Source organism: Lampetra planeri, chromosome 69, assembly GCF_965212315.1.
Source record: "Lampetra planeri chromosome 69, kcLamPlan1.2.h2, whole genome shotgun sequence".
NCBI lineage: Eukaryota > Metazoa > Chordata > Hyperoartia > Petromyzontiformes > Petromyzontidae > Lampetra > Lampetra planeri.
Genome location: NC_136174.1, coordinates 2,812,072 through 2,828,444, shown reverse-complemented (window position 1 = coordinate 2,828,444; position 16,373 = coordinate 2,812,072). Strand labels below are relative to the sequence as shown.

General features: G+C 56.9%; 1 protein-coding gene across 1 annotated transcript in view; it reads right to left on the bottom strand.

Moving 5' to 3' along the window:
* Positions 1–361: 361 nt before the first annotated feature.
* Positions 362–16,373, bottom strand: part of LOC144737430 (uncharacterized) — a 41,728-nt gene continuing 25,716 nt past the window's right edge. Inside the window, exons 23-44 of the mRNA XM_078620108.1 lie at positions 15,599–15,707; positions 15,344–15,475; positions 14,479–14,685; positions 13,115–13,252; positions 12,777–12,900; positions 12,311–12,482; positions 11,961–12,173; positions 11,182–11,326; positions 10,368–10,574; positions 9,129–9,233; positions 8,638–8,790; positions 8,009–8,268; positions 7,394–7,604; positions 6,625–6,837; positions 6,230–6,391; positions 5,468–5,596; positions 4,625–4,713; positions 3,405–3,528; positions 2,914–3,122; positions 2,568–2,676; positions 2,228–2,400; positions 362–1,011 (exon numbers count right to left, since the gene is read on the bottom strand). Coding sequence (XP_078476234.1) covers positions 930–1,011; positions 2,228–2,400; positions 2,568–2,676; positions 2,914–3,122; positions 3,405–3,528; positions 4,625–4,713; positions 5,468–5,596; positions 6,230–6,391; positions 6,625–6,837; positions 7,394–7,604; positions 8,009–8,268; positions 8,638–8,790; positions 9,129–9,233; positions 10,368–10,574; positions 11,182–11,326; positions 11,961–12,173; positions 12,311–12,482; positions 12,777–12,900; positions 13,115–13,252; positions 14,479–14,685; positions 15,344–15,475; positions 15,599–15,707 — 3,466 coding nt within the window. The 3' untranslated portion in view covers positions 362–929. The remainder of the gene's footprint in view (positions 1,012–2,227; positions 2,401–2,567; positions 2,677–2,913; positions 3,123–3,404; positions 3,529–4,624; positions 4,714–5,467; positions 5,597–6,229; positions 6,392–6,624; positions 6,838–7,393; positions 7,605–8,008; positions 8,269–8,637; positions 8,791–9,128; positions 9,234–10,367; positions 10,575–11,181; positions 11,327–11,960; positions 12,174–12,310; positions 12,483–12,776; positions 12,901–13,114; positions 13,253–14,478; positions 14,686–15,343; positions 15,476–15,598; positions 15,708–16,373) is intronic.

Here is a 16,373-nt window from a genome sequence, read left to right as displayed (position 1 = left end):
ATTAGATCACTGCAAGTATGTCGTAACCCTCCACCACCCGACACGGCCAGGAAGGTTCGTCACGTAAACGTTAGTGTAGTGTATAGTGTAGTTTAGTGTCGTGCCGAGTGTACGGGCAGTGTTGAGTCTATGGTGCAGTAGAAGTTTATGATGCAGTGTTGAGTCTATGGTGCGGTGTGAGTCTATGGTGCGGTGTGAGTCTATGGTGCGGTGTGAGTCTATGAAGTGTTGAGTCTATGGGTAGTGCCGAGTCTATGGTGCAGTGTGAGTCTACGGTGCAGTGTGAATCTATGGTGCAGTGTGGAGAGATTTAGGGGCTAATCACATCACTAGAAAAACGGACGACATGCGTTGGTTTCCAAAGGTTACATTTTTAATTTTTTTTTCTCTTTTGTTTTCATAGCGAATGCAGAATCTTTTAAAAATATAAGCCACAAGAATGCACGTAGGCGATACCACCACCATCACCATCAAGGAAGCATAAATGGATATACCCACCATCACCACAAGGTCATATTTCACAGTTCAAATCCAGGTAACATCACCAGCACCACCACCATCATCATCAACCAGTGACGTCATTATCAATATCTTCTTCACGATCATCATTGATAATCCATTCACAATCTGCGACACCACCACCTCCATCACTTCTGTGGGAGTGTTCAAACATTTCAAGGTCAATGATAGGAGAGAGAGGTGGGGTGCTGGTGAAGGTCAAAGGTCAAGGCACGGAGATTAAACCCTCAAGGGCCAGAAGCAAAGTTCAGCACCCAGGGTGGGGGGGGGGGGGTCACAGCAGGGAGGTGAGGCTAAGGAGGGGGGCAGGAGGGGGGGGGGGTTGCAAAGCTCAACATTATCTATTTTTTGGTCCAAGAGTCACGTGACTCGGAGGGGAGGGGGAAGGGATCAAAGGGTCAGGAGGTCAATCATTTCTCGTCGTCGGAGAGGTCTTCACCTCCAGCCGCTCCTCGGGCCCCGCGGCGAGAAGAGGAGGAGGTGGTGGCGATGCTGTGGAGGGAGACACGGAGGGGGGAGGAGGAGGGAGACACGGAGGGAGGAGGAGGAGGGAGACACAAAGGGGGGAGGAGGGAGGCGCGAGGAGGAGGGAGACACGGAGACACAGGTGCGTGCATCAGGACAATTCACAGCCCACGCCACTCCCTCTCACCTGGCACCACTTGCACACACAGCCTCCCCCCTCGTGCACTGTTCTACAAACACGCATGTTCACCATCATGCACGTATAGCAATGCACTTCTTGTGTTAGGGTACACGCATGTTAGACAAACACGTGCATGAACACACGTGTAGACTTACACACGGAGACTGCCATGCATTGCATAATACACAGACATGCATGTAGTCCAACATACATGGACAGTGCCATGCATTGTATAACACACGGACACGTGTGTAGGCGAACATATGCATACATTGACATGAAATGCACGAGCACAGACACTGCACGACACGGACACACGTGTAGACCAACACACATGGACACTACCATGCAATGCATGCATTGTCGACTAACACATAGACACACACATACATGCGTGTGTGTGCTGTACCTCATTCTTGGGAGACAGGCATCGCCCTGAAAGACGGAGACAGTGACAGCTCATCACCACCACCACGTCTCTACCCCCCCCCCCGTGTCTCTCCCCCCCCCCCCGTGTCTCTCTCCCCTCCCCGTGTCTCGCTCTCCCCCCCGTGTCTCTCTCCCCCTCCCCCGTGTCTCTCTCCCCCCCCCCCGTGTCTCTCTCCCCCCCCCCCCCGTGTCTCTCCCCCCCCCCCCCCGTGTCTCTCTCCCCCCCCCGTGTCTCTCTGTCCCCCCCCCCGTCTCTCTGTCCCCCCCCCCTATGTCTCTCTCCCCCCCCCTCCCCCCCGTGTCTCTCTCTCCCCCTTCCCCCCCGTGTCTCTCTCTCCCCCCTCCCCCCCATGTCTCTCTCTCTCCCCCCCTCCCCCCCGTGTCTCTCTCTCCCCCCCTCCCCCCCGTGTCTCTCTCTCCCTTGTCTCTCTCTCGCCCCCCCCGTGTCTCTCTTCCCACCCCCCCCCCGTGTCTCTCTCCCGCTCCGTGTCTCTCTCCCCCCCCGTGTCTCTCTCCCCCCCCCCCCGTGTCTCTCTCTCCCCCTCGTGTCTCTCCCCCCCCCCCCTCGTGTCTCTCCCCCGTGTCTCTCTCTCTCCCCCCCCACCCCCGTGTCTCCTCCGTGTCTCCCCTCACCGCAGCTTGCTCTTATATCCGTCGGCCTCCCTGCGCGTGGCCTCCGCCTGCTCCGTCATCTCCTCCAGCTCCCGCTGCAGCTTCCTGCGATTGGCGGCGCCGCGGTTGCCCTCCTCCTCAGCCTCCTCCAGCTGACGCTTCAGCGCCTTCAGCCTGGCCGAGGTCTTCTCAGCCTGGGGGGTGAGGGGGGAGAGAGGGGTAGAGGTGGGGGTTTATTTGGGTGGAGTGGAAGAGAGTTGGATTCCTGCCTCACGGCTACCAACGCCGGGTGAGATAGTAATTATCGGAGCCTGGGCCCGGGCGCGAGTGCGAGTGAGCGAGTGCGTGAGCGTGAGCTCACCGAGTCTTTGTGAGCCTCCCCCTGTCTCCGCTCCTCCTCCAGCTGCAGTGCCATCTCCTTCAGCTTCTTATCGGCGCGACGGAGCTGCTTAGCCGATGACCCCTTCTCCCTACAACCAGCACCATCATCAACAACCAACAACAAACCACAACCACCAACCAAACACAACTAACCAACCACCACAACCCAATCAACTACTATACAATTTACTCACACACCATCACCCCCCACCACCATCAAGAACCAACCGCAAGCCACCACCACTACCCACAACTACTAGACAATCGACTCACACGATCCCCCCCCCCAAACCAGCACCCCCATCCACCACTCCATCACCCCCCACCTGGTTTCAGCCTCCAGCTGCTCCTCGAGTAGCGAGAGCTTCGCCTCCAGCTGGCTTATTGACGCTTTGGCCTTGGTACGGGCCGAAGCCTCGGCCTCCGCCAGGCGAGCCGTAGCGTCCTTGAGCTGCCGCTCGAGGGCAGAGCGGGCGGTCTCGGCGCGTTGGCTCGCGCTGCGCTCCCCCTGCACCTCCAGCGTCAGCTGCTCCACCTGCAGCAGCAGTGATGTCATCGTCATCATCCGCAGCAGCATCATCATCATCATCAGCGGCGGCATCATCAGCATCAGCATCATCATGTGTCGTCCTCATCATCATCAGCAGCAGCGTCGTCCTAATCATCATCAGCACCATCAGCGGCATCATCATCAGCGTCATCATCAGCAGCAGCAGCAGCAGCAGCAGCAACAGTGTCGTCATCAGTAGCAGCGTTATCATCATCCCCCAGCATCATCTTCACCACCACCATCATCACCATCACCACCCACAGTCACCTGCGCCGTGGCCTTGCGCAGCTTGTCGCTGAGCATCTCGATGGAGCTCTGCTCCTCCTCCAGCTCCTCCTCCACCTGGGTCATGCGCATCTCCACGCGTCGCTTCTCGTCCAGGAGCTGAGCCCTGGGGGTGGGGGAGCGTCAGGACGCTGCAAACTCAACGGCGAAGGTTGTCAAGGAGAGGCTGCCGTTCCTGTCGGGAGTTGGAACGGTACCATCTGGACACCTCTCTTGCACAGGAGGTTATGGTGTATGTGTAGTGACATCGCGGGATGTCACTGTGTAATGCCGACCCTAGTGAGGCACGGCGTGCAGTGTAGTGACATCGCAGACACCACTTGGATGTGGGTGCAGTACCGGCCCTAGAGGGGCTCGTTGAGCGCTGACCGACAGTGGTGGATGGCACCACGCTCTGCGTGCAGTGCCAGCCCCTACAGGATAGGGTGCAAGAGTGCCAGCCGTGGAAATGGAGTTAATAAGGGCAATGGCACTCTGGTTGATCCCAGAGGACACGTGACCAGTTAGGTTTACACAGGACCCCCAAGTGGGAGCTAGGGGTGGTCATGTGTAAGGGTGGATATCCTGCTCGAGGATTCTCGAAGGTGGTCGTGGCTAAGGGCAGAGCCAGCAACACCGCAGAGGATAAAAGCCGGATCCCCCAGAGGGACTGGCTGCTGTTGTTCATCCTGAAGGAATCTACATCCAACGTTCTACAGAGTCTCCAACACGTGGACCTGGACCCGAGCTGTTAGTCCTGGTCCATTGTAGCTGGTTACGGTATAATTGGTGTTGTTAGCCTGGTGGTCACCACCATAGGTTGTTATTCTGTTAAGCGGCAGTTACCCCTTTGTGTTGGTGTTAATAAATGTGTTGCCTCAAAGAGTACGTCTGCGACTCAGTTGAACTCACTACATCATGTGTGTGTGTATATAGAAGAGGCTGCCATTTCGCTGTTGGGAGCTGGACCAATACCACCTGGACCTCTGGAATACAGGAGTTCTGGTGGACTGGTTCTGGTGTGTCAAAGAGAGGCTGCCGTTCCCCTATCGGGAAGCTAAACTGGATATTTGCCGGGACCTTGGGAATACAGGTGGCCCGGTGGACTGGTTCTGGCATCAGGAGAGTGGTTGTTCGTGGTGGTTGTGGTTGTTGTGGAGGTGGTTGCTGAAGTGTTGGTGGTTGTAGTGGTTGGTGGTGATTCTGGTGGATGTTGTGGTTACTTGGCAGAGTTGACTGCAGTCATCTCCTCCGTAAGCTCGTCCCTCTCAGTCTCCACCAGACGCTTCACTCGCTCTGCCGTGGAGAGCGCCTGGAGCAGAGAACCATGCAAGTCTCTCTCTGTCTCTCCCCGCGTGTGTCTCTCTCCCCATCCTGGAACCACGGTAGTGAAATATTCACTACCTCGCCTGCTATACAGGAGGTCGTGGGTTCTATCCCGAGCCGGTGTATATGGAGTTTACGTCTCTCCCTCCCCCTCGTGCTGGTCACTGCGTAGATTTTTTCATTCTGGGCCCTCTAGTTTCCCCCACCCCACCCTCCACATTGCAGAAGAATATTTTCATTACGCATTTAAAGAGCATTTGGCTGCTGCTAGAAATTCCTCCTCGTGATAAGCGACAAGAAGTGAAACTCCGTTTTTATATAGCCCCACTTCACGCTGCCTTGTGCGACGAGCCACGTTGCCGAGCTATCGCTTGGCATGGCCAGGTTTGGCTTCAGAAAGAGAGCTGAAGAGCTCAGGTGGAGGCCTTACCCCGGGTAACAATAAAGGGTCATTTACAGCATCTCCCCGTGTGTGCGTGACCTCTTTGGCAGTTATCCAACATGAGGAAACCTAAAAATAAAATGTGATCATACCCTTTACTGGCTAAATAAAGCAGGAATTGCAATACTGGGCATCTATTTGGCATTTGACCATCTTAACAACTCTGTTTTATTATTAACCAGAAAGGCTATGCAAATCTATTCTTATTTTTCGCCAATTTATAGAAGTTTTAGTTTTTTAGTGCTTCAGTGTCCCACCCCCCTCTCTGCCTCACCCCCCCCCCCCCTATCTGCCTCACCTCATTGGCTTGCACCAGCTCTGCCTCCAGGCTCCGGATCTTCTTGTCCAGGTCCCGCGTCTGCCCCATGAGCTCCTCCCTCCCCGACCGCAGCTCCTCCACCTCCCTCTGGGCGTCCTTCAGAGCAGCCTGCGCAGCAGCAGCAACATTACCATCAGTAACATCATCATCATCAGCAGCGTCATCATAAGAAGCATAATCAGCATTATCAGCAGCGTCACCATAAGAAGCGTCATCAGTAGCATCGGGCAGCAGCATTATCATCATCATCATCAGCACCATCAGCAGGAACAGCCAGTCAAGACAGAGTATTGAGCAAGTGAGTAGGTGAGCGAGTGAACGGGTGGGCCAATGAGTGAGTCAGTGACCGAGTGTATGGATGAGCGAGCGAGAGAGAGAGTAGGGGAGTGAGTGACTGAATTAATGTGTGGAAGGTTGAGCGATTGAGCGAGCAAATGTATGGATGATTAAGCGAGTGAGCGAGCGGGAGATTAGGTGAATGATTGAGTGGGTGAGCAGTTGAGTGGGTGAGTGAGTGAGTGACCTAACGAATGTATAGATGATTGAGTGAGCGATCGAGTGCTCGAATGTATGGCTGATTGAGTGGGCGAGTGAGCGAGCAGGAGAGGAGCTGAATGGTTGAGTGGGGGAATGATTATGTATGGTTGAGTGGGTGAGTGACTGACTGAATGTATGGATGGTTGGTTGAGCGAGTGAGTGGATGGTTGAGCAGTTGATTGAGCGAGTGAGCGAGCATCTCACCTGCATCTTCTTGCCCTGCTTTCCGTACTCCTCCTTGCTCTTGCTCAGCTTCTCCACCTGCGCCTGCAGCTCCATGACGTCGCCCTCCAGCTTCTTGCGCTGAGCCACAGCCGCGGATCTCTGGCGACGCTCCTCCTCCAGCTCCTCCTCCATCTCCCGCACCTGGGGGGGGTGGTGGAGCAACAAGGACAACAAACACTACATCAACCGCTGGGAACACCACTCAATCACTCAACCATAACAACCGCTCGCAACCACAACAAATCATTCCACGCTCAACCATTGAAATACTCCATAGACTGTTCACCCCCCCCCACTCTGCCAGTCTCCCCTCCCCCACTCCCCGTCTCCCCTCCCCCTCTCCCCCCCCACCCAGTCTCCCCACCCCTGCGTACCTGCTTCGTCAGCGCCCGTCGCTTCTCCTCTCCCTGCTCCTCTCGCCCCTGCGTGTCCCTCTCCAGCTGCGTTTTCAGCGCCCCCATGTTAACTTCAAGCCTCAGCTTGGCGTCCTCCGTGGCCTGCAGCTCATCCTCCAGCTCCTCCAGCTGAGTCTTCATCTCTTCCAGCTGCTGCTCGAGCGCCCGCTTCGACTTCTCAAGCTCGTGCACCTGGGCAGGGAGGAGGGAGCAGAAGGGGGAGGAGCCAAAGGAAACGTGGTGGAGGAAGGGGTGGGGGGGAAGAGAGAGGGAAACAAACATCGATTTCATAATAGGTTTTTATTATGGATGATACTGGGTCACGAAAGGCTACGTGGTAAATCGATTTGAATGATAAAATCCAAATAAATATAGGCGATGCTTTTTATGACCCAGCACCGGAGTCTTTGATTGCCCGCGAATCAACTTCGACACTGGACACCCCGCTATCATCCCGGTCAGAATGAGCTATCACTCGACCTCGTATGGTGAAAATGTCGTGAGCAGGAGCTGTAACCGATGGCCAGTAGAGGGGTAGTAGACCGTGTTGGTCCCATTCAAATCGGTCGTGGTTCTTTCGAGCTAGCTCGCAGGTCTTAGAGATCGCTCGCCGGTCAAATTTCGTCACCCACATTCCCCCCCCTCCCCAACCTCCCGGTCAGAACGAGCCGTCACTCGACCTCGTACTATGTAAACCGGACGAGCTACGCCGGTCCATGCTGGCGGGGGGGGGGGAGCGTAAACGTACATTCTTGCCCACGTCGTCCTTGGAGCTGACGAGGTGCTCCATCTCGGCCCGGACCTGCCTCAGGCTCTTGTCGAGCTCCGCGCGGCCCTCCGTCGCCTCCTCGAGGGCCCGGGCGAGCGCGAGGGCGCGGGTCTCCCGCTCGCGAGCCACCGCCTCCGCCCGGTCACGTTCCTCGGCGACGCGGACGCACGCAGCCTTCTCCTCCGGCAGCCTTCTCCTCCGCTAGGAGCTGGGCGCGGGAGGGAGGAGGGGGAGAGGCGAGATTGGTGGGGGGTGGGGGAGGAGAGGAGAGAGACGGGGGGGGGGGATTTTTACTAATATATACTGCCAAACCACCCCCACCCACCATCCACTAACCACCCACACCACCCACCCACTAACACACCACCACCCACTAACCACAAACTAACCACCCACAAACCACAAACTAACCACCCACCCACCAACCACTCACCACCCACCCACCAACCACTAACCACCCACCCACCAACCACTAACCACCCACCCACCACCCACTAACCACCCACCCACCACCCACTAACCACCCACCAACCACCCACCAACCACCCACCAACCACCCACCAACCCCCCACCAACCCCCCACCAACCCCCCACCAACCCCCCACCTGATCGAACTTCTTGTGGCGCTTGTCGAGAGTGGCTGCGTTCTGCCTGAGCGCCTCGTGAGCCACGCCGAGGTCCTCCAGCTCGTGCTGGAGCCGGGCGCGCGTGCGCTCGCACTTGTCCAGCGCCGCCGTCGCCGCGTCGTTTCGCGCCACCCCCTCCTCCAGCTCCTTGGAAAGGCGGCGGCGGGTCGACTCGGAGTCCTCCAGCGAGGAGGCCAGCTCCTCTGAGCGGCGACGGAGATCAGAGAGCTGCGCAAGGGCACGCACAGAGAGATATGCATGCACAGGCACACAGAGAGGGGTGGAGAGAGATCTGGTGAGTGATTCAGTGAGAGCTGGCGAGCAGGTGGCTGGTGAGTGTGCTGGTGAGCAGTTCAGCTAGAGCCAGTGAACAAGCTTGTGAGCGATTGGGCCCAGTAGCCGATGAAATGGTGAGCTGAGCAAGCTGCCGAACGATTGATTCGGCCCAGTAGTTAACGAGCCGATGAGTGAACTGGTGAGCGATTCAGTTAGTAGGAGCCAGTGGATGATTCAGTGAGAAGCTGAACTGGTGAGCCATTAGGCTCGAGGAGCCTGTGAGCAAGCCGGTGAGCGATTATACTACCCAGCACCGCTCACCTGTGCCTGCAGTGCTGCCAGCTGCTTGTCGGAGGCGGCCTTGGCGGCTTCAGCCTCCTCCTGGCGCTCCGTCGCCAGTGCTCGCTCCTCCTCCAGCGCCTTCAGCCTCACGCCCAGTGACACCTTCACACGAGACTCCTCCGCCAGCAGCTCCTGCACAGCAGCGTTAACAACAATGTCAACAAGAACGCACGGGGCACGTGATCACCACCACCACAACAGTAGGTGAGCGAGTAGGTGAGCGAGTAGGTGAGCGAGTAGGTGAGTGAGTAGGTGAGCAGCCGAGTGGGCGAGTGGCTGAGCCTGGGAATAGCCAAGCGAGTATCTGAGCAAGTGAGCAGCCGAGTGATGAGGCGAGTAGGTGAGCGAGTAGGTGAGTTGCTGATTGAACAGCTGAATGAGTAGGTGAGTGAGTAGCTGAGTGAACATCCGAGTGAACGGCTGAGTAGGAGAGTAGCTGAGTGAGTAGGTGAGTGGGTAGCTGAGTGAACCTGTGCATCGTGGAGCTGTGTCTCCAGGCTGGAACTCTGTTTGTTTGTGTTGCTGATTTTGCTCTCGGCCTGGGCGAGCTGAGATGAGACGGACTCCAGCTCGGCCTGAAATCAACAACAACATCACAATCAATCATCATTACCATCACAACAAAATCACCAACAGCCACCATTCACCCACCCAAACTCCCATCCACACTCACCCACAACAACAACAACCGCCATTCGCCACAAAGTAGCTGTGACGTCACCATGGCGCCTTTGTCAGGCCCTACGCTCTTTAAAGCCACGTGAAGTGTCGAATGCCTGCTGGTAGGAGGTTACAGGACAGACCCAGGTGCCATGGGCCAACTGACTGAGATAACTGGTCGATGCACCACCTGTTTCCCCTATACCCACAAAGACAAAGATAGCCTGTAACAGACTTATGGGGCAAGTGCTGCTAGGGAGCACATACGAAAGCCGTAACGGGACACAATGGGGTGGGCACCTTTGTCTCCCTAGTGGCGATGTTGACTACACATCACTGCACCAGGTACTCATTTGGGGCCAAGTTGACCTAAGGGAGGTCCAGAACCATAATTGTCACTGGTGTTGGCCTTGAGCGGGAATCGAATTTGGAGTCGCCGGGTCCGTAGTGCAGCTTAGTGCTAACAACTACACCGCCGCTCCACACACCCCCACCCCCACCTTACTCACCCACAAATCAGAATATGTTCTTAGACTAAGAATCTGATAAGCTATGAAGCTCTCTTCTCAGAGGTCCAGTAAGAGAGTGCAAAGCACAGGGGTGGGTAATAGGTCGAGCTGAAGCCGGCCTCACAACAATTAGAAGCTGCACGGCTAATCCAAAGTGCAGCAGCAGAAGCGGAGCAGAGGCAGCTGAAGCAAGCAGCAGAAGTGAGCAGGAGCAACAGGAGCAGCAGAAGTAGATAAAAAGCAGGGAGAAGCGAACAGCAGTGAGCAGAAGCAACAGGAACAGCGATATCATCTGGGAGGCAGAGGATTAAGGCCGCGAGTTCCGAGCGTGTTCGGCTCCAGCAGAAGCCGGAGCAGCAGAACAGAGCAAGAGCAGGAGTAGCAGGAACAGCAGCAGCAGGAGCAGCAGAAACACAGCAGGAGCAGTAGAAGCAGCAGCAGAGAGCAGGAGCGGTATCACCTGGGGTGGATCTTCGAAGCCACTAGCTCCGAGCGCGCAGGAGCAGCAGAAGCGGAGCAGGATCACAGCAGCGGACTCACCTGTAGGCGGGTGTTCGTGACCACCAGCTCGGAGCGCGCTCGCTCGAGCTCGACGCCACGCTGGGCCGCTTCGGCCGCGGCCGCCTCCGACTTCTTGCGGCGAGTGTCGAGCTCCGAGCGGGTGGCGGAGATGGCGGCCACCTCCTGGCTCAGCTGATTCCGCTCGGCCTCCAGCCCAGCCTTGGCCTTCTCCAGACTCAGCTTGGCCTGGGGTAGACAGAGAGAGAGAGAAGAGTGAGGGAGAGGGACAATGAGAGAGAGAGAGAAGGTAGAAAAGGAGTGAAACTTCCGGCGCTGCTTGTGACGATGCTGTATCCACTGCTACCACCGCTGGACTCGCTTGCTGGTGCCACCACCACTGCTGCCACTGCTCCACCCACTGTATCACCCCCCTACTGCTGCACATTCCCCCACTGCAGTCGCATCTACTGCTGCACATTCCCCCACTGCAGTCGCATCTACTGCTGCACATTCCCCCACTGCAGTCGCATCTACTGCTGCACATTCCCCCACTGCAGTCGCATCTACTGCTGCATCTGCCACAGCTGCACCCACAGCTGCACCCACAGCTGCACCCACAGCTGCACCCACAGCTGCACCCACAGCTGCACCCACAGCTGCACCCACAGCTGCACCCACAGCTGCACCCACAGCTGCACCCACAGCTGCACCCACAGCTGCACCCACAGCTGCACCCACAGCTGCACCCACAGCTGCACCCACAGCTGCACCCACAGCTGCACCCACAGCTGCACCCACAGCTGCACCCACAGCTGCACCCCCCACTGCTGCACAATCCCCCACACCACTGTACCTTCTTGGTTGTCTCCAGCTGGTCGGTGACCTCCTGCAGGGCTCCGGCGCTGCGCTGCCTCAACTCCTGTAGTGCCGCGGCGTGCACCAGCGCCTCCTCCTCCAGTGCTCGCTTCAGATCCACCACCTCCAGCTCCCGCTTCGTGCTGCCCCAGCCACGGGATGGAACAAATGACGAACGGAACAATCACAGAATGGAACATTGACGGAATGAAATGGAACAGATGGGAACAACAAATCTGAACAATGGCGGAACGGACAGGGTGGCGAGATCATCACGTCTCTCCCTCTCTTCCCGTCTCTCTCTCCATCTCTTTCCCCCTCCCCGTCTATGTGTGTCTCTCCTTGTCTTTCTCTGTAGCGCCTGCTGTATAGCCGTGGTTAGTGGGTGGTTAGTGGGTGGTAGGGGGGAGTGGGTGGGTGGTTAGTGCAGTATATTAGTAAAAATCCCCCCCCCCCCCCGTCTCTCCCCCTTCCCCGTCTCTCTCCTCTCCTCCCCCACCCCCCACCAATCTCCCTCTCCCCTCCTCCCTCCCGCGCCCAGCTCCTAGTGGAGGAGAAGGCTTCGTGCGTCCGCGTCGCCGAGGAACGCGACTGGGCGGAGTCGGTGGCTCGCGAGCGGGAGACCCGTGCCCTTGCGCTCGCCCGGGCCCTCGAGGAGGCGACGGAGGGCTGCGCGGAGCTCGACAAGAGCCTGAGGCAGGTCTGGGCCGAGATGGAGCACCTCATCAGCTCCAAGGACGACGTGTTTCTCCCAGTGTTTCTCCCTGCGTTTCTCACCGTAGCTCCTGCTGCGTGGCTGTAGTGTCCAGGGTGTCTTCCAGCTCGCTCTTCAGGGTCTCGAGCTCATCCGCCAGCTCCCTCCGCTGCTTCTCCGCCTTGGCGCGGGCCGCCCGCTCTGCCTCTGCGTCCTCAGCGGCCTCCGCCAGGCGCGACGATGACTCCCGGAGCTGCTTCTGAGCTGTCTGCTTCTCTGCCTGCTCCTGCTCCAGCCTGGAGGAATGGGGAGCGCATTGCGGAGAGAGAGCACGATGAGGAGAGAGAGAGAGAGAGAGCGATGGTGTGGAGACAGGGAAAGACAGACGTAGAGAGAGATGTTGTAAACCTCACTCCCATCTCCCCTCCCATACCTGGCCAGGGCTGCTTGCAGCTCCTCATCCTTGCGCTGGAGCTGAGCTTCGAGCTCGGAGACTCGTCGCTGCAGCTCTGTCACCAGGTCGCCGAGCTGGGCAGACTCCCCATCCAGACGGCGTCGCAGCTTCTCGGCCTCCTGTCGCGAGCTCTCCTCTCGCTTGAGACGCTCTGGAGATAGACACGGAGAGTAAGACACCAGGTTGCAGAGCTGGGCAGACTCCCCGTCTAGACGGCGTCGCAGCTTCTCAGCCTTCTGTCGCGAGCTCTCCTCTCGCTTGAGATGCTCTGGAGAGAGACACTGAGAGAGAGAGAGAGCGAGAATAAGACATGAACGAGGAAAGATAGAGACGAGGAGAGAGTAATTCCTGCAATCACGCAAGCTTCAAATCAAGTTTGAAGGAGAGAAAGACCGAAAGGGAGTAAGAGAGTGCGACAGAGGGTGGTGACATGCGAGCGTCTCACCCTCCATGTCTCCCAGCTGGCTCTCCAACTTGGCCTTCACCTTGCCCAGCACCTTGTTGGCCTCCTCCTCCTTGGCGAGGCGCTCGGCCAAGTCGCTCACTCGCTCATCCAACAGCTTCTTCTCCTGCACCACCACCAGCATCGGTCACCACCACCATCATAGTCGTCATCGTCATCACGTTTCCACCATCTCCGTCAATCTCTCACATTGCCCCCCCCCCCCCCCGTGTATCCCTCTCCTCACCATTCCCCCATGTATCCCTCTCCTCACCATTCCCCTGTGTATACGCGTCTCCCCCCCCCCCCAACACCCACGTAACCCCCGCTCACCCCCGCACCTTAGTGAGTCGCGAGTTCTGGTCGTCCATGATGAGGATGTCTTCCTCCACCTTTTTTACGCGAGACTCCAGAGTCACCTTCTCGAGGTGCAGCTTCTGCCTCATCGTCTCCTCCTCCTCCAGCTGGTCCTCCATATCCTGAGTCGCAGCAGGATCAGAAGTTGTATAAGTAGCAGTAGTAGCAGTAGTAGCATCAGTAGCAGCATCAGCAGCTGTAGCCGCAGCAATAGTAGCAGCAGCAGTAGTATCACTAGCAGCAGTTGTATTAGTAGCAGTAGTAACACTAGCAGCAGTTGTACCAGTAGCAGTAGTAGCAGAAGCAGCAACATCAGTAGCCGCAGGAGCAGAAGTTGTAGAAGCAGCAGTAGCAGCATAAGTTGTATCAGTAGCAGCAGTTGCAATAACATAATTTTTACAGTAGCATCAGCTGTGGTATCAGTAGCATCAGCAGCAGTCGCAGTGGCAGTCATAGTGGTAGTAGTATTAGTAGCAATTAGTGATGATAGTAGTAGTCGTAAGCGCTTACGCGACCGGCATTACAATCTATAATTATAGGTGGAGTTGTTTTTCCCAGACATCTGCCAGCCAACGAGTAAGGTGTGTGTGTAGGTCGGTACACGTGTGCGAGCTCCTCCGGCAGGCAAAGCTGCCTTGGCTGGGTCATGTAGCCCTCATGCCCAGCCACTGCATGCATAAACAGCTCGTGTTCAGCCAGATCGAGGGGGCTAAACGGGCACGGCACGGGCTAGAGATGAGATGGAGTGATGTGGTACAGGAGGACGTGGAGCTGAGTGGACTTGCCGATGACTGGTACCAGCGGTGTCAAGATCGGCCACTGTGGAGGAGGCTCGTGAAGGACACTACTGGGAAGTTGGAGGCAGTCGCCATCCAGCAACAACGGAGGGCGGAGGAGCGACGCTCACCCGGAGTGCCGGGTGGCTAAAGCACAGCGAGTTGGCACAGTAGGAGGCACAGGTGGTGCATTGGCCAGTCATCTTAATCGACCCGTGGCACCTGCTTGGGTCTGCCTCTTGACTTCCTGCCGACGGGCGTTCAACACTTCACGTGGCCTCAACGTGCACGTAGCCTGGCACAAGCACCGTGACGTCACCGCCACTTAGTGGCGAATGGCGGCGGTTGTTGTTGTTGTGTGTGTCACTGTGTGCGTGTGCCCGATCCAGATGATTGCGGATATGGGGGAACAGCCACCCTGACAATTACGGATACCTAGGGGAACGGACACCCCCAATGATTAGCGGATATCAGGGGGAATATAAACCCTGATGATTGCGGATACCGGGGGGGGAGGTGGGGGGAAGGGGGGGAAAGGGGGGGCCGCCCTCAACCTGATGCCTGCGACCCACCAGGAGGTTCTGCTGCAGCTTCTTCTTCTCGTCGGCGAGGGCGGCCGCCCGCTCCTCCTCCTCGTTCCAGCGGCCCTCCATGTCGCGCACGAGCATTTCCAGCTCCTGTTTCCTGGCCACCAGGCGTGCCCTCGCGTCCTCCGCCTCTGCACACAGTTCGGACTCCGCCTGCAGCTGCTCGGCTAGCTGCAGCTTCTCCTCACACAGCTGTGGCGGCGGGGAGGGGGGTGGTGGCGAAGGGGAGGAGGGGTGGCGGCAAGGGGTGAGTGGAGCGGTTAGCGCTGCTGCTGCTGCTGCTGCATGACGAGTCTGGTGATGCTGATGATCCTAAAGCTACTGATGATGGTGGTGATGATGATTCTACTGATGGTCAAGATGATGATGGTGGTGATGATGATTCTACTGATGGTCAAGATGATGATGGTGGTGATGCTGACGATCCTACTGATGGTCAAGATGATGATGGTGGTGATGCTGACGATCCTACTGATGGTCAAGATGATGATGGTGGTGATGCTGACGATCCTACTGGTGGTGGCGGTGATGCTGACGATCCTACTGGTGGTGGCGGTGATGCTGACGATCCTACTGGTGGTGGCGGTGATGCTGACGATCCTACTGGTGGTGGCGGTGATGCTGACGATCCTACTGGTGGTGGCGATGATGCTGACGATCCTACTGGTGGTGGCGATGATGCTGACGATCCTACTGGTGGTGGCGATGATGCTGACGATCCTACTGTTGGTGATGTTGACGATCCTATTGATGGTGATGATGTTGACGATCCTATTGATGGTGATGATGTTGACGATCCTACTGATGGAGGAGACGGACGAGATGAGATTTAGAGTGAACAATCCCTCACCTGCTGCTGCTTCTTTTCCAGTTCGGCCATCTCGAAGACCATTTTGGTCTGGCGGTCAGCCAATTTGGCAATCTCATCATCCTTGGAGAGCATCTCCTCCTCCTGGCGGCTCACCTGCAGCAGCGGCTTCACCTGGGGGGGTGGGGGGGGGCGGGGGGGGGGGGTGTGAGGCTACCATGTGCAGCACAAATTTTCCTCCCCTCCCGCCTCCCTCTCCTCCCACCCATCCCTACCCCCGTCCACACTCCCTCCCACCTTGGTGAAGAGCTTCCACCAGTCCCAGTTGCGGAGCTTCAGGTGGGAGGAGCAATTCCTCTGCAAGACCCTCATGGCCGCCAGTTGCTGCTGCCTCTTGGAAAATGCCCTGCGGGGTTGGTGGGGGGGGGTGATGGGTGTGGGGTTATAATATTAAACTATTAAGCTACGCACATAAACTTATACAACTATCAGCTGTGTTTATTTCACCAGGTGTAAGTTTTTTTGACGCTCACCTCACTCACTCACCTCACTCATCACCACATTAAAAGCCTCACCTTGTGTTTACAACCTCCTCCAATCATCTCCATCATCATTATCATTATCACCTCCATCATTGCTCTCCCCATCATCTGCTTCATCATCACCTCCACCACTGCTTTCCCTTACCACATCACCATCACTTAACATCATCACCTCCATCATCATCATCACCATCACCTAACCTCCGCCCTCCCGCCTCTCTCGCCTTTCACCACATCCACTCATCACCACCTCCGAACTAAAACTAAACACTATTTTAGTTTACCAGGCGTAAGTTCCCACACCGAGCTGTATAGCTCTTTTTTAGAAGCGACATGGCCCATCAGAAATGGAAGCTCAACCAAGTGCCTGCGCTGGTTATCATCACCATCACCACGTGGAAAAATGTATAGCAGCAGCCAAATTACTCTTAAACGAGCGACGTCGATTATAATCATGGACGGTTGATGGGCGAGTGAGTGGGCGAATGAGCATGTGCGTGAGTGAGCGGGTGGGTGGGTGAGTGTGCAGG